Here is a 19,774-nt window from a genome sequence, read left to right as displayed (position 1 = left end):
GGGGGCTGCAGAGCCGCTTCCAGCCTGCGGAGCCTCCACCTGTCCCCGGGCTGCTGCCTGCGGTTGCCTCGCTGTGACAAGCCGAGGCGGCGGATGCACCGACACCTGCATCCCACCCCCCCCACACACACCCCCCCAAGCCGACTTGTGGCCCCCACATCCTGGCTTGTGGGGGGCCCCTTGCAGCGCTGATTCACTGGCACCGAGCGTGGTGTTACCTTTGGCTCTCACGCTTTTTCTCCCCCACGCTCAGCCCTGCCGACCCCCCCGCCCCGATGCCGTGACCCGCTCCGTGCACCTTGCGGGAGGAGGTTTGCTGTAGGTGGGGGAAGCAGAGCGAGGGGCGGGGGAACTGAGGCCCCATCCCCAGCAGCGGGGACAGGAGCTGGCTGCCTGCAGCGTATGTTCAGAGGGATTGGTGGGGGGGTGTCTTGCTGCCCCCCCAGCCAAGCCGTGCTGGGGCTCAGGGCTCCCCCAGGCTCCTCACGTCCCTGGGTACGTTACCCGCAGGGGCACTAGGGTTCCTTGGGGTGGTTATTTCCCGTCCTCGCCCCATCTTTGCCCTGTGATGAGCAACAGTCATCTGACAACAAGTTGGCCCCACAGGAGTGGGTGGAGGTTGGTTATTTCAGTTCTATGTGGTTTGTTTTTTTTCCCCTCCATAAATAACCAAGCAGCATAAGAACCTTCTTCCCCTGCCCTTCCGGCTGCCAGATGCCTCTGTTCTGTTCCAAGACGGGGGAAAAAGTGACGGCTGGGCTGAGCAAGGGGTGCTGCCTGCCCTGGCAGTGAAAGTCTAGGGGGTCTGGGGTGAAACCCTGCTTTATTGGCTCGCCCCGAGCCCCTGTCCTTGCACACGGGGCACGGCAGTAACAGCACATGCACGGCCACGTCCCACGTGGGTCCCTGTCCCACGCAGGTCTCCTTTCCCACCGGGATCTGGCCGCGCGCTCGAGCATCCATAGGAAGGGCCAAGGTGGCACATGATGCTCGTGGCCCCCGGCTGGGAGCGGCGTCACGGCTCCGTCCCCCCGCGCTGCTGCTCAAGGGTGGTCTTGTGCTTCCTGGGGGTGTCTGGAAGCCACTGGGCTCCCCTGGGAGCCCTCAGTTGGCACCGGGCTCCCCAGAGCAGCTGGGACCACCGGCAGCTGTGGGGGTGTCAGGCTGGGAAGAAGCAAAATCAGGTGCTGGGGTGGGGTGGGGGGAGCTACAGAACCCCCCCAGGAACCCGCATGGGGTGGAGGGGCTGGGGCTAAGCTGGCAGCCCCCAGCCCAGGCACTGGGGCTCAGTGCATTGGGGTGAAATACCTGTGGTGGCAGCAGCTGGGGTGGGGGGGGGTCCGGCTCGCAGAAGGTGGTTTCGGTGTGTTCCAGGTCTGGGGGTTTCTTCAGCCCCTTGCTCCCCTCCTGCAAGAGAGGAGCTGCACTGAGCATCCTCATCACCTGCCTCCCCACAGCTGCAGTGGATGGGGAAACTGAGGCACGGTCTGGGGCTTGCCCAAAGTCATGCAGGAGCCAAAAAGCAGCTCTGGGCCCCCCCAGGTCCCATTGCTGGCAAGAGGGTCCCCATCAGCTGGGCTTACCTGGGGAGTGGGGATTATCGGGGTGGTGTCCTGGATAGGGAGGTGGTCCAGGGCTCCCAAATCTGCAACGCAACCAGCCGGGATGTGACTCACAGCACCGGGACCGGGTCAGCGATGGGATAAGGGGATGCCCTGGCCTTGCAGGGCTCCGGCTGACCACATCTCACCTGAGGAGCTGCTGGTGGAGGTGGCTTGGTCCTGGCTCCCTGCGGGCCGGGGCAGACACAGGCGTTACAAGAGTGGGGCCAAATGGGCTTTGAAAAAGCCCAGCAAGACCCTCCTGGGAAAAGGGGCAGCGGTGGGGGATGAGCTTTGTGTTTGGCTTTGCAGGAGGGAAAACTTTTCGAGCTCGAGGTCTGTGTTAAAGGAGAGGAGAAACCCCAGGGGAAAAGGGCAGAGCTGGCACTGGAAGATGCAAAATTGAGCAGAAAAGGGGGTTATGGGTTAAACATCTGGATTTTTAAAGCCAGATGTGAGCAAGGGGGAACCCACACCATGGGGCTAAGCTGTGGTTTCTGGGGACAGCCTGTGGCTCGCCTGAGGGCCCAATCCTGCCCCTAATCCCCCCCCGCCCCCTGACCCCCAGCATGAAGCTGAACCACCCTCCCCTGGAGTGGTTCTGAATAACGGAATTTTTGCAGCGCTTCACAGCTCTCTGAGGATGTGGGCTGCGAGATGGCTGTCACCTTCTTCTGCTAACCCAACATGTGGCTGAGCGAAGCGGGGAGATGCAGGTGCCCCGGGGGGGAGCTCACCCTCTGTCCTGTTCCACCGGTAGGTGAGGAAGAGCACGAGCAGGGCAACCACCACAAAAATGACAGGGGACCAGTACCTGATGGGAACAGCCGATGCATTTTCTGTGGGAAGAGATAGGAGATGTGGGTGTGCTACCAGCAAAGGTGGCGGTGGGGGTGGGGGGGATGTTCCAGGCACCAGGGGGTCTCCAGGGGGGGATGCAGGACCCTCCAAGGATGGTGGCACATCCCCAAGCCACATCTCTTCCTTTCTCCATGGGACTCACGGGTTTTGTTCCCCGCGGCGCCCGCTCGTGTCAGCATGGGGGTGGTGGCGGGGTCCTCGGCCAAAGGAGGGGTTGGGGTGACCGTCGACCACGTTGTCAGCTTGTCCATATCCCTGGTGGTTGAGGGGGGGTCTCCCGTGGGCTGCAGGACATCGTCACGCTGTGTGGGGCTTTGATGTCCCTGCTCCTCTTCTTTGACGTTGAGATCTGGCACCGAGGATCATTAATTCACATTAATGCCTCCCCAAATTTGAGCTGCCCCCACGGATCAGGAATGGAGCTGCAGAGCTGGGAGCCGCACCGGCCCCACCGTGGTCCTGCACTGGGAGCTCAGCCTGCACGGCGGCTTAGGGAAAGGCGAGGAAGGAGCAAGAAACGGCTAACCCACGTCCCTCTGGCCTCAGGTGACTTGGGACGGAGGTGTGAGGCTGGGGAGGGGGCCCCTCATCTGAGCGGGCTGGTGGGTGGCAGTGGAACGGCGGGTGCTGCCGTCCCACATCCTGCCGCGGTGGTGAGCGGCCGATTTCACACCCGCCCCCCCCCGGCACCTCTCTGCCGAGTCAAACCCCCGCTAACGAAGAAAGTGCTAATGGCAGCGGTGCCGTGGTGGGTGCCGGGAAGTCCAAGCCGAGGGCTTGCTGGGAGTCGCGAGCACAGCCGCACGCTGCTGGGTGGCGTCGCGCTGACGGGGCCCCCGCGGAGCTGCCGGAGATTGGGCAACCGGCAGCGGTGCCATCACCGAGAGGCCTCTGCCGTGGCGAAACTGGGTCCCCGAACAAACCAGTCGTGAAAAGGGCCGGGCGGCCAGCGAGCATCCCCACTGCATGGCCAGCTAAGGGCTGGGCAGGAGCAGGGGAATCCAGGGTGCTGGTTTGCGGCACAGCTCGGTGCTGGGAGAGCCCAGGAATTCCCAATCCTCTCCCCGTACATGAGCCAGCACAAGCCAAGCAATAAAGCAGGTGGCCTGAGCCTCTCCCGCCACAAAATGGCCAGGAGAGCATCCCTGCCGCAAAGGATCCCCCCAGAAGGCAGCTTTTAAGCGGAAACTTTTCCATTTCCCTTTCACCTGGGTGAGAGCTACTCTTCCTCTGAGAGCTGCCTTCCCGTTGCCTCTTCCTCCTCCCTCCAGCACCACGATGGAGGGAGCCCCTGGACCCCACGCCGCCCCTCCAGCCCCACTCACCAGCTCCAGAGCAAAGCACGGCGACGCAGAGCCATCCCAACCCGACGCCTCTCGGCTCCATCCTCCTCTGCCCCGCCAAGCCTTCCACCGCCGCTACCCCTCTTGCAATGGCTTCCTTCCCCTTTCTGCCCAGCCAACGGCTTCCTGTGACCTCAAAGGTGTTGCCACTGAAATCGGGTGATTAATGGCCAGAAACCGTCCTGAGGGGGTCATTTTTGGAGCTGTGCCCCGGGTATGGGATGGGCCCCATCAGCCGTCAGCACGGGCGAAGGAGGAGGTGATGCTCCAGCGCTGCCCCGGCTCCCTTCGGGCCAGTCCCTGGTGCCACCACTGCTGTTTTAAACCCTGTCCAGGCTGGGGATTGGAATTCCGAGGACAGTTTTTGTGCCACACGGACAAATCCCTTGCTAAAATGCATGACCCACCGAGATATATTTTTAATTGATCAGCATGAATTTGAAGAACTCAAAAACAAGCTTGTCACACACTGTGAAAATGCAAAGAACAAACAAATTACTCCACAGGCTCGTCCATAATGGACTGTTTTCACCTAAAATAATATGCAGGCAGAAATTGAGCTCAGATGAGTCTTGCATTTTTATTCCAGCAGCTCCTAGAGGGCTCTCCTGTGCCAGGCGCTTCAAAGAAATCTCCGTCTTCATCCCTGAATAATTTACTCTCCACAAAGACAAGACAAAGAGCAGGGAGAAGCGGCACGCACAGGAAGAGGCTTCCCAGCACGGGCGGCATCTGTCTGTCCATCGGCACCGGAAAATTGATGCCAACGTGGATGTTTTGCTCAGTTGCCAGCTCCGGGTGGGTTTGGGGAGGGGGAGGGTGGGGATGTGCCCTGCGCCCTGCTCGCTGGGCACCCAGGTCCCTGTAAGTCCCAGCTCGGGGTGAACCCACGCAGACCCTGCTGCAGGACACGCGTCCCGCTGGGATGCAGCCACGCAGCATCCCTGCATCGCTCAGAGAGCTGCTCCCCGCCCTAAAGCTCTGCCAGGAGGCCGCCTGACTCCGGAAACACAGCACTTCTCATACAAATATTTAACCCAAGAATAAAATCTCACATAGTCAAACAGATCAAAGGAGTGGAGCAGAATGGCACCAACCCCATTCCTTGTCCTGTTTTCTTCCAAGCCTGGCCCACGTCCTGTCCCTGGACCCCGGCACAGCCCCGCAGCATCTCGGAGGACGGCAAGCAGCTCGCTGGCGGCACAAAGCGGTGCTGAGCACAGTACCGGGGTACTGTGAGGTTTGGAAGGTCCCCGGCAGGCCCAGGAGCAGCAAGCGCTGGGGAAGCAGCTGGTACAGAAACCACAGCAGCCTGGGTGTGTGCACCTGGTAAAAGGCACATGTGTTTCCTTATTCAGCTTTCTACCACGAAGCGTTTGGTTTCTCTTGCGTTAGCTAACAAATGAAGCAGCCAAAGTATTTGCCGAGTACTTCTGTGCTTTTAAAGAATAGAAAAAGAAAACAAATTTTTAAAGGATTTAAGAGGTTTTCCCATCCTCTCGTCCTGAGGCTCTGCACCAAGAGGTGCTGCAGGGTGAATCCCAGGAGCATCCGTTCATGTCCTTGCACCACAGTTCGGTGGGTTTGCAGCCACAGTTTTGCTCCGTGTTCCTGCGTCCGGTCACGAAGGTGCGGAAAAAGGAGCCCAAACTCCATGTGGATGCCAAAACACGGGCAGAGCTCCCGCGCCAGACGAGCCTGCGCTTAGGGGGCACTTACATCCTCACGTGGATGGCTGGGGACCTCTGCCAACAGGTTAATCGGAAGCAGCAGCAGTGGGAAGGGAAGCGAATTGCTGCAGCCCGACAGGCCGGGGCCGGGCAGAGAGGAGCACCGTGCTCAGAGCAGGCTCGTGGATGCACCGGATCCATTCCTGGGCTGTGCTGCAGGGTCTGGCTTGCTGGCTGACGAGCAGAGGCTCTTCTCATCCCGCTCCCATCACCTCTGCATGCCGTTGCTCATCTTCTCATCATCCGTATGCAATTGCAAAGCGACAAAAGCTTTGGTTGGGCTCATCGGAGCCGATCCCTCCTAGAAAGAGGGGAAGAGGCTTGGCTTGAAGCTCTGGACCCCAAGAAAGCCCAGTGAGGACCCGTCTGTCCATGTCCCTTGTTCCAGGGGTTACATCTCTCGCCCTGGGGTCTTGCCCCATCTCCTTGCTTGGCACTGGAGCCTCTCCAGGGGAGATGGCCATGATCACCAACTCACCTGGCCCGTAGCCTTGACAGTCAAATAGATGGTTTTGCTGGCCTCCAAATCGGGGGTCGGCATCTGCTTCGGGCTCTCTTGCTGCGCCCGAGAGGAACTCTGCAGGTGCATCTGGGGAAAAGATTTTAAAAAGTGTTTCCCAGGCTCGGAGCTGGCAAAGGGATCTCAAAGCCTGGGTGAGCCAAAGAAGCCAGGGTTGGCGGGGCCAGGGACAGACACCCCAGTGATGCACTGGGGAGTGGGGGCAGGCGGCCGTGCTGGCTGCTCTTGGGCAAGCCCCGGCGCTGGCGCGTCCCCCTTCAGCTTCCCAGGAGGATCTAACAGAAAAACCCTGGGGTTGTCCAGCTGCCATCCTTCCTCCCCGGCCCCGCCACGTGGCCCCCAGGCCACCCCCATCCCGTGCAGGGACCCCCCGGCTGCGCAGCCTGGTCCAGCCACATACCTGGGGATGAGCCTGCACAAACTCACCTGCTGGGAAGGGCCGACTTGGGCATAGACGGTCGTGTATTCTGCTCCAGCCTCTGCAAGGGGAAAAACGTGGGGGGTCAGCGAGGCAGCGGGCTGCAGAGGATCCCCTTGCATGACCCACGGTGCCGCTGGGATGCTCCTCGCCGAGGGTCGGAGGGAATCCCAGCGTAAAGAGTGCCAAGCTCAGGTGAAAGCCTGGCCGTGCAGGAGCTGCAGCACCCGGCAGCCCCTCGGAGCTGCTGGAGGTGTTTGCTGTGGGTCTGGGTCGAGGTGAGTGTCACTTCTCATCCCACCGTCCCTCCTGCTGCAGGAGCGGGGCGCTTGCGTCCAGCTCAAAAAACAGCGGTCGAAGGGACTTGCTAGTGAAAAATATGGGGTTTGATTTAAATACAAGATCCCTGGCTGCTTTCGGAGGGCGATATGCATTTGTCTCTCCTTCATACGTTGCCACCATTGCAGCAAGTGTTAGTGTCAACTTGTTCTTTGGCTCATTGAACATACGGGGAGAGAGAGGGTTTAAATCCTTCAGAATCCCATTTTTGGGTCAAAATTTCAGTGCCTCTTATTTGAAGCACTGCTGCCAGCCCCGCAGAAGAACAGTCATGCAGGCTTCAGCCCGTGCAGAGAGGAGTGCTTCGGGGAGAGGTTTTGCCCATGGTTCCCAATGGAAGAGCTGGATCCAAATTATCGGCCAGGAGGAGCCCGTGGTCCTGGTGCTCGCCGTGCCCCGACATCCCGCTGGGGCACACACAAATGCAAGACACAAGGCAGGAACTCTCCTATTCGCGTCAGCTTTATTTCAGTTTATAAAAACAGTAAAATATGCACCGAGGTCTGTGCTGGGGATTGGCTCAGTTGTAGCAGTGAAGGGCGTCGTAAAATGTCCCTGAACATCAGGGAGAGGAGATGGGAACTGGTCCACTGGGCTCTTCTTTCACCAGGTTTCTTGTCCGGACTCTCACCCTGAACCCCTGAGTGTGGCGGAGGTGATCCCGGAGCGATGCCAAGGGTGCCGCTCCACCTCTCCCAGGAGCCGCTGACCTCTGCCCGCAGGAGCCGGGGAAGCCAGGCAGTGGCTGTTTCAGGCAGCGGCTGTTTCAGGCAGCGGCTGTTTCAGGCAGCGGCTGCTCAAGCTGCGTGCGGTGCTGCAGGCGCATTGTTTCTGGCTGCGGGGCACACGACCCCTCGTTGCTCGTCTCTGCTCCACCCTCAGTTGTTTCTTGCCAGCTCTTATCTTTTCCCCCAAATCCCTCTTGCTTTGATGATCTCACGGTTACACTGCTGGCTCCTTCTTGGTGGGCTGGCACGAAGGTTTCCAGCCAAAGACTGGGGGAAAGCACGACTTCAGCCACTGCGACATCACCTGGGATCGTGCCCTTTTCCTTGTCTCCGTGCATGCAGGGCACGGGCGCGGGGAGGCCCTGGACTCCCGCAAGCCGGGGTACACGTGGTACCAAGCCACGGCGCTGGATGATTTCCCTCCTGATCTTAAATGTGACCAGGCTATTCCCCCTGGGAAAAAGGGCGAGGGAAGGAAATGCCTGGGGGAGCCCCAAAGTCCTACCTGTGTCTGTAGCCTCAGCTGCAGTCCAATGGCAGATCCTCCTGCCTGGGGGAGAAGTGACACAGGGCTCTTGTCAGCAGCGGCAACTGGATCAGACCCCACGCAGCATCCTCAGCTGTGGCTGCCACAGCCCCCCACCCCGGGCGCCTGGGCACCAGGGCTGGCTGCGTCCTCCCCTCTCAGGGGCCGTCTCCTGCTTGCCAGGTCCGCAGGGATGGTTACCCCCAGGGGAAGCAGCTCACCTTTGTGTTTATGGTAGATCACGAGGAGAACGAGTGCTGAAAGCACGAGAGCGCCAAGCCCCAGTCCCATAATGATTCCAAGAAAGCTGCTGGAGTAGGTGCCTTGAAAGAGAAGAAGGTCTGGTAGCAACATCCCAAAACATATCTGCCTTTTCCCGGCATCAGAGCCCCGTTCCGAGCACGTCTCTGCTTCAACACCCCGCCGAGCCCTTCCCGCTCCGCAGGGACCCTTAGCTCACGATAACACAGTCCGACACGGAAAGGAGGCGACACGCTACACGAGGACGAGTGGCTTTGCAGGCAAAGCAGCGGCTGGGAGGCTCCCGTCCCAGCCCCTCCGCGGCCGCCCCCGCTGATGTCCCTGTGCACTCCGGGGACCTCGCGGGTGGCTTCTGGGGAGGTGCAGCGGGGGGGACCCCACGTGGGCTATGGGCAGCGGGAGTGCGGGGGGGAGGGGCACGCTCCCACCTCCAGCCACTCCTTGGCTCTGCCTCTCCATTGCACGTATGGATTTGATGCCCCCATCCCAAGGTGGGACTTTTTGGGGGACAAGCTAGAAATGGAGGACCCGCCTCCCCTCCCCAGACTCCCCAGGTGACAAAGACAGCACATGGACACTAAGAGCACCGCCTGGAAAGCCCGGACATCCCCCATGAGCTGTGTTGGGAGGAGATGGACGGTGCTGGCCTCAGGCTCCCCATCTCCCCCCTCCCCAGGCACGGGGGTCCGGGGTGGCCAGACGCTGCTAGCTAGCTCGGGCACACTCAGACATTTAAGAGCGAGGCCGGACATGGACGGGCAGTTGGGCAGCTCACCGACGGTGGGAGGGTGGGTTGTGTTTTCTGGCGGCACAGGCGGCGCGGCAAGGGAGAGAACAGGGAGAGAGGTAAGTGCTTCTGCTGGGGGTGGGGGGGTGGGGGGGGTCTGTATTTCTCTCTTTGCACGGCGAGGCACAGCTCGGGGAAAAGCTGGAGCCACTGGGCGCAGGATACGGCCCGCCCCCACCACCCACCCACGCATCTTCCCGCGGCTGTTACCTGCGCAGAGGAGAGCGGGTGAGATGATAGTGGCGTTGCTGCTGCTGACAGGATTTCGCGCCATGCATGTGAGCGGCGGCGGCTTGGCCAGGCGTGGCTCCGCCACCAGCACTGTGGGCCCCTCGCTCCACAGCAAACCCCCCTGGCTCCAGCTGTAGGAGATGTTGCCGGAGTTGGAGCCCGGCATGGTGCAGTGCAGGGTGTAGTGGCAGCTGTCGGCCGAGCAGTTCTGCCCCACGCAGGTCACCGTCGGCACCGTCAGTTGCCCTGTGGGAAGCGGGGGGCTATCAGGAAATCCCCGACCACCCATTTAGCACAAAGCGTAAAAAAAACCTGCCGACACTAAAATCACCTACTGTACACGCGTAGGGTGAAGGTGATTTTTTGGTTTTTGATCTGTGCGGTGTAGGTACCGGAGTCATTCGTCCTCAGCTGGAAGATGGTGAAGGCGTTGCCGTTATTGGGGAAAGCCAAGCGCGTCTTGTAGTTGCCATCAAAATACGAGACTTCAGGAGGATTGCCGAGTTTAAGGATCAGTATGAGTTCATTCTGAAAGCTCCAGGCTACAGGTCCTTCATGCAGGTTCGGGAGGGAGAAGGTGACGGACATGCCCACAGCCCTGATCATCTCTGCCCCGTCACTGGAGCACGCTGGGGAGAGAAGCCGAGCTGAAGGCAGCGTGCCCACGGAGAGGAGGCACAGCGAGCGTGGGGGCTGGCTGGTGGAGAAGGCAGGGGGGCTTGGGGAAGGGGCCTTGGCTGAAAGAAGAGCCTCGGCCCCCTGCGATCACGCAGCGTGATGCCACGGGCAGGCTGATCTATAGGGGCCACCCCCCCCAGTGCTATCGCGCACAGTTCCTCCGTTCAGCTGCGGGTAGAGTCATAGGATCACAGAATGGTTTGGGTGGGAAGGGACCTTTAGAGGTCACCTAGCCCAGCCCCCCGCCATGAGCAGGGACATCTTCAACTCGATCGGGTCGCTCAGAGCCCCGTCCAGCCTGGCCTTGGATGTCTCCAGGGATGGGGCATCGACTGCCTCTCGGGGCAACCCGGGCCAGTGTCTCACCACCCTCAGCATGAAACATTTCTTCCTTATACCTAGGCTGAATCTCCCCTCTTTTAGTTTAAAACCATCACCCCTTGTCCTATCGCTACAGGCCCTGCCAGAAAGTCCATCCCTTTCTTACAAGCACTGGAAGGCCACAATAAGGTCTTCCCACGGCTTTTTCTTCTCCAGGCCGATCAACCCCAACCCTCTCAGCCCATCCTCGCAGCAGAGGGGCTCCAGCCCTCGGACCATCTTTGTGGCCTCCCCTGGACCCACTCCAACAGGTCTGCGTCTGTCCTGTCCCAAGGACCCCAGAGCTGGACGCAGAGTCTCAGGAGTCTGGGGTCTCAGGAGAGCGGAGCAGAGGGGCAGAATCCCCCCCGCTCAACCACGCTTTTCTTTATGCAGCCCAGGAGATGATAGGTTTCCTGGGCTGCGAGCACACGCCACCGGCTCACCCGAACCCTCTGGGGCATCCCTGGGGACGAGGATGCACGCTGGATCACCGACGCTGGATGCAGAAAGCACTGAGCTCTGTTGCGGGGTGATTGCAGGAATTAGGGGATTCCTTTTTATTTTAAATAAACTAATCGCTTATAAGGCTCTGGGCTGAGCTCCCTCAGTAGGACCCATGCTTTTGTATCCCCCAAGGGCTTGTGAAACAAGCAGCGCCAGGTTCCCCTGCAGCTATGGGACACCCACACTGCTTCTCACATGCAAATGGGGTGTAAGGGACAGAGTCTTGAGGTGGAAAATGAAAGTACAAGGAGTTTGCAATAGCTCAGAAAAGTCAGGCAAGTTCTTTTTCATCACTAAACTGAAAGGCCACGCTCACCGACATGAGCAAGGCAAGAAAATGGATGGCCTCTTCCCCAAGTGTGCAGCTGCTTCTCCACTCTTCTGGGGAGGAGGAAGATATTTCCCTTTTATTTTGGCTGCTTCCTATTTTAAAAATCACTGCTGCCCAGTCTGGGCTGGGCATGGAGGTTTTCTCTCCAGTTTCTGAAAAGGGAACCGATCCTGGCTCAGCGGGGAGGCAGACTCTCCCTGGGGCTCTGCATTTCTGGTCCCCCCCGCCTGATCCCATGGCGACGCCTCCAGGACGTTGAGAACAGGCACCTCCGACCTCATGGAAGGAGAGGCTGGTTGGTGAGATAAACCTGAAGACGGAAACTCTGCTAGAATAGCAGATAGGGATGCTCATCCGGCCTAAAAAAACCTCCTTGAGGCTGTGGCGAGAGGCCCATTTCCCCTTGCCTGAAAAGAGGCAGAAAGTGTCTCCTGTTCAAAACAGCCCTAAATACCCCAAACAAAACCATGGGAGCGTGGAAAACTCAGCAGCAACATGCGAGGGAACAGACCCTGAAAGCGGAGAGGAACAGCAAACTCGGCGGGCAGCGCACATCTGGCAGCAGCTGGATGGAGACTGGACTGGGGCTGAGACCTGATGCATTCACTCAGTAGCAGAGGGGGACTACACGAGAGGGAGGGGCCAGCACCGAGTCATGCTGACCATCTTTCACCCCATTTTGCCCAACGTCCTTAAGATAAATGCCATCCCCACAGAGCTGCACCTGGCACCGCTGGTCCCACGCATGCCACCCCCGTTCCCGCACTCCCGGCAGTCCCTAAAACTACCCGGAGCCCCCCCATGGGCTCCTTCCCTTCCACCGCCAAGGGAAAAGGAGCACCTTGCACTTACTCGCTTGGTGGAGGAGGAGGAGGAGGGTGAGCAGCAGGCACTGAAACACGTCCATTGACCTGCGGTGCCGGAGAGGGGCTCTCTGTAACCAACATCTGCTACGCTTTTGGGTAGCAAGGCGCAAGCGCTTGTATTCATGTAGCTATTCCCCTTTGTGGTTGAAAGGGTGGAGACAACGCCGTGCTCTACCCAATGGCTGGTGCCACTGGGCCTGGTACAAGGCAGGATATGAAAAAGACGAAAATCTCACATGCATAATTAAAACTCAACGAAAAACTCTGTTTCTAGGTAAAGATGAGTGTGGCAGCCAGGACAAAGAGCATCATCGGAGGAGCGGCTGAGGGGGCTGGGGGGGTTTAGCCTGGAGAAGAGGGGGCTGAGGGGAGCCCTTCTCGCTCTCTGCAGCTGCCTGAGAGGGGCTGGAGTGAGGGGGGGGCTGGTCTCTGCTCCCAGGTCACCAGTGACAGGACGAGAGGGAACGGCCTCAAGCTGCGTCAGGGGAGGTTTAGGTTGGGTGTGAGGGAAAATGTCTTCCCTGCCAGAGGGGTCAGGCCCTGGCACAGGCTGCCCAGAGAGGTGGGGGAGTCACCGTCCCTGGGGGGGTTCAGAAACCATGTAGACGTGGCACCTGGGGACATGGTTTAGGAGGCCTGGGGGTGTTGGGTTGGGGGTTGGACTTGATGATCCCAGAGGTCTTTTCCAACCTCAATCACAGAATCATTAAGGTTGGGAAAGACCTCTAGGATCCTCCAGTCCAACCACCAGCCCAACACCACCATGTCTCCTAAACCATGCCCTGAAGTCCCACATCTTTTAAATACCCCCAGGGACGGTGACTCCCCCACCTCTCTGGGCAGCCTGTGCCAGGGCCTGACCGCTCTGGCAGGGAAGAAATTTTTCCTAATATTGCTAGTTTTCCTAATATTCCTAATATAATGATTCTACAGAGATGGTCAGGGGCTGGAGCATCTCCCATGTGAGGAAACGCTGAGAGACCTGGGTCTGTTCAGCCTGGAGAAGAGAAGGCTGAGGGGGGTCTCATCAGTGCTTATAAATATTTAAAGGGTGGGTGTCAATAGAATGGGACTGGACTCTTTTCAGTGAGAGGGCAAGGGGCAATGAGACTATATTGGAACACGGGAAGTTCCCCCTGAACATGAGGACAAACCCCTTCCCTGTGCGGGTGCCAGAGCAGGGGCACAGGCTGCCCAGAGAGGCTGTGGGGTCCCTTCCCTGGAGACATTCACCCCCCGCCTGGACGCGGCCCTGTGCCCCTGCTCTGGGGGTGCCTGCTCCAGCAGGGGGTGGGACGGGGTGAGCTCCAGAGGGCCCTTCCAGCCCCCACCAGTCTGGGATTCTGTGGTTCCACGATCACGCTGTGTGTGTGACAAGTGTCCCAGCTCCTAAGACAGGGTATTTTGGTCAATATGTGTTGAGTCAGCCCTAAGACTGGGGTATTGAGATCATTGCGGGTCAGCGCTCAGGAGCACGCTGCTGCCCGTGGACTGATGTCACTGGGACACCCTCCATAAGGGATGCTGAGATCTCCACCCCTCCCCAGAGTCGACGGGACAGCTGAATAACAACTGCAGGGAAGCAGACGCTTCCCTAATTCGGATTATTCTGGGAAGTAGCATGACATCGGTGTCATACTGAAATTCAGGTGGGGGAAGTGTGCTGGATCAGCTGGGGATGTTGGGCTTTAAAATAACCCTGGTTCCCCTACCCCAGTGAGGGAGGGGGGCTGCCGTCGCCCCTCAGCGCTGCCCCAGTGCTGTGCTGCGGGGGGCTGGGTGGTGGGATACGTTAGCACAGGGACTGGCACCGTTGCTCAACACCAAGGCACTAAAATTGCTGAACTAAAACCAGCTCCTCTCTTTCACAACACCCTGGCAGCGGGGTAAGACGAGAGGCACAAAGACATGCCCTGGGGTTAAGCCCCTCCTGGAACCCCCTTTGCGCCCCCCAGCCGTCACCTGGAAGCTGGAGGGGGGGGGCTTTGCGGTGTCGTGGCTCAGCGCTCCTCTGCAAGGGCAATATTAGCATTTTTAGGTGAACTTTTCCCCGTATTGAGCATCCGCTGTCCCCTCGCAGCCGTGGGGTGGGCTGCGACCTTTGGATGCACGTGGGGGAGGCACGTCTCAGGGTGCCCCATCGTTCTGCCGGGACCAGCACGGGTAGCACCGAGGTCCCTCCCGCACCAAGTGCCAGGCACAGAATTAGGGGCTTTTACACAATTTTAGAGGCACAAGGGTGAGCATGACCTTGCCCTTTCCTGGACCTGTCCCTGCTCATGGGGGAAGTGGTTGCTTTGCAGGCAGACTTTTCCAAGGAAGCAGCTCAGCTGATTTTCTTTAGTAATGAAATAAGGAAGCTAGGGAGGTGCAAAAACACTGATTTCTCTTCCCCTCCAAAGCCTGATCCAGCCCCTGACACACTCTTCCAGCAAACTTTTCCAAAAGGCTTTACTATAAATTTATTTTCTGTTCCCTTACCAGTGGCACACAAGATCAGACCCGCTGTACAGACTGGGTTATGTTGGGATTGTAACATATCTCGGACTGGGGAGGGGTTGGAAGTGTTTAGAGCCTTCATCCCTCCTCCAGGCCACCTCCAGCATCCCCACGCTGGGTATTTCTACAGGGAAGTCAAGAGCTGCTGCGGGGAGGGGGTGGCCAGGCCACAGGCAGGGGCTGCCTCCCCCTCTCAGCCAGAAATTCAACTTTAAATAGTCCACCAGGAAGATCCTTGCCCGTTCCTGTAGTCATCAGTGGAAAAAGATGGGGATGGAAAAGGGTGGTGGGACGCGGCGGCTTCCCCGGTGCCCCCCGTGCAGGGAAAAGCTGCTGATTTTTCCCCGCTGCCGTCGAACCCCCTTCACTGTGTGTCACTGGTGTCATCTGCTGCCACGAGCTGGGGGCTCCCTCTAGTGAAGCCGGGGCCACAGGATGAGGCCGTAGGGTGAAAACCCATGGGGCAGCGATGAGGTTGGGGCGCAAACCAGCTCCTCCACGCTTGCCGGTGCTGCACCGATGGGCTGACCCTTCCCCTCCGAGGCACCGATTCTCTCTCCCTCACTCGTGCCCGGCTGCAGGGTAATACCCAGAGCCCCTCTACCCTCTCCCGGTGCTTCAGCATCTTGCTGGCCGCCCTTAGCCACAGCCCAGGAAGATTTCTTGCCTTGCTTCAGCCCTGCTCTTTGATCTGCCCTCCCTCACCTTTGCGGCCATCGTTGCGGCCCCAGCTCGGCTGTAGCAGGGATTGGCACACACTGGAAGGTTTTTCCTCGCTTCCCCAGGGACGAGCGGCGTTTTCTCCAGCCAAGACCATGGATGTCGCTGCCTGGCGAGCCGAGGCGGAGGCTGGGCTGGGCTGCTGCCCGCTGCCTGGAGAGGCTCAGCCCATGGGCATCATCACACTGGCATCAACGGTCGTGGGCTCCTCGTTGGGGCTCTGCAGCAAAGAGCAGGGAAGCAAAGGGGTCGGCGAGCTGCCTGAGCTGGGTTGGGGGCCGTGGGTCGCCCCATGGCAATGCCCGGCCGGGGTGAGGACTGGGGCAGGGGGTGGCCACCTTTAGCTGCGCAAGGGGTGGGTGGCCCCGCGGGGTGGGCGGCTCTGTTTTGGGGCTGCACAGGGAGCGTGGGGCTCTGCTGGGGGTGGGGGGGCTGTGTCCGGGGGGGTCAAGCTGGTGGCTGCAGGAAGGGTGCTCCGCAGCAGGGACCCCTTTCTGCTTCTCCACGGAGAGCAAAGGATGAGCAGCAGCAGGCAGCTCGCCACCCTCCCTCCACCCTACATGGACCCACCATTTCCTCCCCAGGTTGCGCTGAGCAGGACTTGGGGAGGGGGGGAAAAACACACGGTCTGTCCCCAAGGCCACCCTGGGACCCTGGCGGCTGGGGAAGCTGCAGCACCCCACCTTATCCCCAGCAATTCCCAGCTTAATGCTGGCCAGGCTGACTCCTGGAACGGCAGGGATGAGTGATGCCGGGGAGCCCACGACCCCCCCCACACCCCCCAGCCACAGTCTCACCCTCTCCCCCACCAGTTCAGGGGCTGTGTTGGCACCCGGTGGCTAAAGCCCGTCATAGAGGGTGCTGCAGAGCAGCAATGACCCAGGGTTTTGGGTGCTGCTCCCTTCACGGCTGCCCAAAGCCACGCTGCTGCTGTCTGAGGACCCCCCCCAAAGAAACCCCGTCAGGGTCGTGCCTGTGCTCCCCCCCACTGGCTGCAGCACTCAGGGTCCTGTCGCTAATGGAGCATTTCCATCGCTAGAGGAGCATTTCCATCGCTAGAAGAGCATTTTTCCGAGGCTGGCTGGGGTCGTGCTCACCTCCACCCACCGCACTTGGGAGGAGATGGTGCACACTGCGAGCTCCTCACTGGCTGCGGGGAGGGGGGGATAAGCATGTCTCGAACCCCTGAGGGGAGCACGGGCCGAGGGGGGCCCCGGCGCTCTGAGAGCTGCATCCTGCTCCTGTGCCCCAAGGCACGGCGAGGGTGAGCCCACCCTCGATCCATCCCCGGTACAGTGCCCGCTGTCTGGACCCAGCTGCATCCCTATCGCTGCAGCTGCCCGGCCGGGGTCAGGGGATTTCTGGCCACCAAAGGTCAGCTTTCCAAATTTTTCACTACACAGAGAATGGAGGGGGGGGGCAGCACCCATCTGGGGCACTCGGAGAGGTGATGCTCTCTCAAATGTGGGCTGGGATCATTCAGGTCCCCCTGAGACCGTGCAATACCATCTCAGAAGCCCATCACCCAGGTGAAGTGTTGGATATCACCTGCAGGTACATTTCTTTTTTATTATTATTATTGTATTTTTTCTTCAAGCTGGTTTTCTTCTTGCCTTCTACCCTGTGCTTCAAGAGGAACACCTCTTGCTCCTTCCCAAGGGCCAGGGTACTCCCAAGAAAAGGTGTCCACAAGGATCAGCTCCTCGGTCCATTCACTGGGGCTGGCTGGGGGATGCTTCTGTCCCCCCCCTTCAAGGCTCACCCCACCCATGGACCACCAACCACCCCAGCAGCCCTCCCTCGCGGCGCTCACTCACGGCCACAGCCAAACGGGCGGCCGTGAAGACCCCGGTGAGCATCGCCGCTGTGGCCGTGGGCACCACGACCATCAGCACAAGATGCTCCATCCTCAGCCCGGCCCTGCCTGGGATGGGGGGGCAGAGAGGGGAGGGCGTCAGCCGCTGGCCCTGGGGCCCAGGGTCACCCCGAGCTGAGCAGAATCCTTCTTGATCTCGTCACCTCATTTTGGGCTGACAATGTTAGTAGAACAGGAAACGCGGCACCGGAAACATCCCTTTCAACATCTCATTTCAACATTGCCCCTTCCTAAGCAAAGGTCCCGATCGTTTTTCCCACAGAGGTATTTTCTCAGCACAGGTCCCTTTGAGAGCCCCAGCAGATATGTGACTTTGCCTCCGGGCCCCGGGGAAAGGGGCAGCCACCCGGCTCCCACGAAAGTCCCCCGCGTCACGAGGGAGTGCTAGGACATCCTGGTGAGAGAGAGCATGACTTTTGCCCTGAGATCCTCCGAAGGGGAAGTTGTCACCGGGGTTTTTACCCTCCCCAAACCACCCAGCGTATCAGTCTCATGCATTTAAAATGAAACTCGCGCACTGGGGCATGAGTGCGGTGGCCGGGAAGGCAGGTGGGACCCGTGGCCCTGCGGCTGGCTTTTACAAGAAGGACTCAGCCACCCTGAACAGGTGACAGCAGCCACTTGGTTTTTTTTCCAAAAGGCTCCTCTGAGGCTGCCTAAAGCAGCCTAAAAAAATCCCCCAGCAAAGCGAGAGCTGGATCAGGAGGGTGGAGAGAGCCAGGTCAGTAACTGGGGACTTACCCCCTTGCTCCTCGCTGCACTCAGAGGAGTTGAAGGCAGCGACCTGGCTGCTGACCATCGCGGGCTCAGGCGATGCTTGGGTCTGCAGGGGGTAGGAGAGGTGCAGGAGGCCGCTGTTGCTGGAGCAGACCCCCATGGTGCTGGTGTCCCAGCTGCCCCAGCTGTAGGAGACGTTGTCCCCTTGCTCCGACACGCAGCTGAGGGTGATGGTGATGGTGCAGCTGCCGTTGGCCGGCGCCCAGCAAGGATCCGGATGCTGGGATCAGGCACGGACTTTGGAGAGAGGGATGGAGGAGGCAAAGGTTTGTGTCTGGGGAAGGATGCAAACCTTGCGTTGGCCCCTGCCCGGGAAATCTTGCTGGCCTCTCCAAAATCCCCGGGAGATGGAGAGGAATCGCTCTGGCCCCAGACCCGCTGCAAAGGGCATTAGAGGGGGACATGGTCTGCACACACCCAAAGGCCCTGGGGGGTACCCAGATGTGGCTGGAAGAGGGTCCTGGAGTCACTGCAGCACCTCAACGTGAGGGTGGGCATCTTCCGCCCGCCCTGGCAACCACCCACCTCCCAGACCTGCTCTCAGCACTGCGAGAGGTTGGGAGTATCTGGCACGGTCCTCCCAAAAGAGCGTGTCTCACCAGACACCTCCAGCTGCATCTGCCAGGCTCCCTCCTCTGGCCGCTTGCTGACGATGGACTGGCAGAGCTGCCTGTCCTGCAGCGGGTGTTCCAGGTCTCCAGGGAGAAGTCCAACTGTGGAAGCGAGTCCCTCCCTCCGTTTGGTTGGTGTAGTTGCCATCCAAGTGCTTGAGCAGGACGAGCTTCCTCTGCGGGTCCTCCGTGTCCCGCTTCCACGCGGCCACCCCGGAGCGCGGGGCGAGGTCCTGGAGCTCGGGGGGGATCCGCAATATCATCGCCCTCCCCAAGGTGCCCAACACCACCTCCCTCACCCCGCGGCCTGCGCCTGGGAGGAGAGCAGAGAGAAGGGCTGAGGCAGGCAGGGAGGCGCGGGGGGCTCGGAGCCTGGCAGGAGGATGCTGGCAGCGGTGGCACCAGCCTGGAGAAGCCCCGGTGACGCCAGGGCAGTCCAGAGGGAAGCGACGCTCAGTGGCTCTTGGCCCAAGCCTGCAGTCGTGTTGCTGAACGCTTCACCAGAAACAGCCCGAGAGACTTGCAGAAGGAAGCAGAGCATCGATGTATAGTTTGTACCAGAAACGCATCACCCTGCCACGGGGCCGTACGGAGCCTTCAAACCCCGCTGGCGCGGCGGGGGCGGAGGCGGGCGGCATCCCCACCGCTGCGGCTCCGTCCCGGCGCTACGGCGCTGGAACCCAGCACGGAGCTCGCCCAAAGAGCCTCCGTGCAGCGGCGCTCACGGCCACGATGCCCGCTGGCGCAGGAAAACCCCAAATATCCTGGGATTAACCCATACCCCTGCTTTGGGCTGCATGGGAGCTACGGCGAGGAGGAGTATGGGTGGTCTTGAAAAACTCGCCGAGGAAAAACCCAATCCTCGCTCGCAGGCTGAGCGCCCAGGTTGGTGATCTGGACTTCAATTTGCTCCTGTTCAACACCATCCCCATAGCGAGTGCTCGGGGATGGGGACGGTCCCCCCCGTCCTGGGGGTGTCCCCGCCCCAGGTGGGGACGGAGCAGGGACCGCAGCCTCCCGCGCCCAGTGGAGAGCCGGGGATGGGGAGCACGGGGAGAACCTTGCTCGCCTCTGGAACACTGTTCTGCTGCTGGAAAGCGGCGAGAAAAGCTTGGTTGTTTTTCTGGTTTTAGTGGAATTAATTATTCGCCTTGTTTGGTGCTCGGCCCATGCAGCTTTACAATGGGAGAAGGGTTTTTTCCTA

The 19,774-nt window shown here is 60.0% G+C and overlaps 3 protein-coding genes across 5 annotated transcripts; all 3 read right to left on the bottom strand.

Moving 5' to 3' along the window:
• Nucleotides 1-805: 805 nt before the first annotated feature.
• Nucleotides 806-3,920, bottom strand: LOC142048301 (uncharacterized). The gene is made up of 7 exons (XM_075075035.1): nt 3,788-3,920; nt 2,605-2,811; nt 2,339-2,440; nt 1,751-1,789; nt 1,584-1,645; nt 1,309-1,407; nt 806-1,164 (listed from the first exon to the last, which is right to left on the bottom strand). Exons 1-7 carry the CDS (start codon nt 3,846-3,848, stop codon nt 1,105-1,107), a joined length of 630 nt encoding a protein of 209 aa, XP_074931136.1. The 5' UTR covers nt 3,849-3,920; the 3' UTR covers nt 806-1,104.
• A 342-nt stretch (nt 3,921-4,262) lies between these two features.
• On the bottom strand, nt 4,263-12,233 carry LOC142048300 (SLAM family member 7-like). Of its 3 annotated transcripts, XM_075075032.1 has the most exons (9): nt 12,074-12,233; nt 9,681-9,974; nt 9,325-9,591; nt 9,103-9,129; nt 8,288-8,389; nt 8,046-8,090; nt 6,482-6,534; nt 6,014-6,124; nt 4,263-5,836 (listed from the first exon to the last, which is right to left on the bottom strand). In XM_075075032.1, the coding sequence occupies exons 1-9, from the start codon at nt 12,126-12,128 to the stop codon at nt 5,744-5,746; spliced, it is 1,047 nt and encodes a 348-aa protein (XP_074931133.1). In that variant the 5' UTR covers nt 12,129-12,233; the 3' UTR covers nt 4,263-5,743. The 3 variants fall into 3 exon arrangements, with proteins under 3 accessions (XP_074931133.1, XP_074931134.1, XP_074931135.1); XM_075075033.1 differs by lacking the exon at nt 9,103-9,129; XM_075075034.1 differs by lacking the exons at nt 4,263-5,836; nt 6,014-6,124; nt 6,482-6,534 and adding an exon at nt 7,262-7,807.
• Nucleotides 12,234-17,693: 5,460 nt separating this feature from the next.
• Nucleotides 17,694-19,502, bottom strand: LOC142048178 (signaling lymphocytic activation molecule-like). The gene is given in 7 exon segments (XM_075074822.1): nt 17,694-18,166; nt 18,169-18,196; nt 18,485-18,493; nt 18,566-18,639; nt 18,642-18,674; nt 18,677-18,976; nt 19,352-19,502. Coding segments are annotated over 7 exon segments (1,002 nt in total). The 3' UTR covers nt 17,694-17,759.
• Between the last annotated feature and the right edge of the window lie 272 nt (nt 19,503-19,774).

This window comes from Phalacrocorax aristotelis, chromosome 25 (assembly GCF_949628215.1).
Source record: "Phalacrocorax aristotelis chromosome 25, bGulAri2.1, whole genome shotgun sequence".
Classification (NCBI taxonomy): Eukaryota; Metazoa; Chordata; class Aves; order Suliformes; family Phalacrocoracidae; genus Phalacrocorax; species Phalacrocorax aristotelis.
This window is presented reverse-complemented; position numbering and strand designations above follow the sequence as displayed.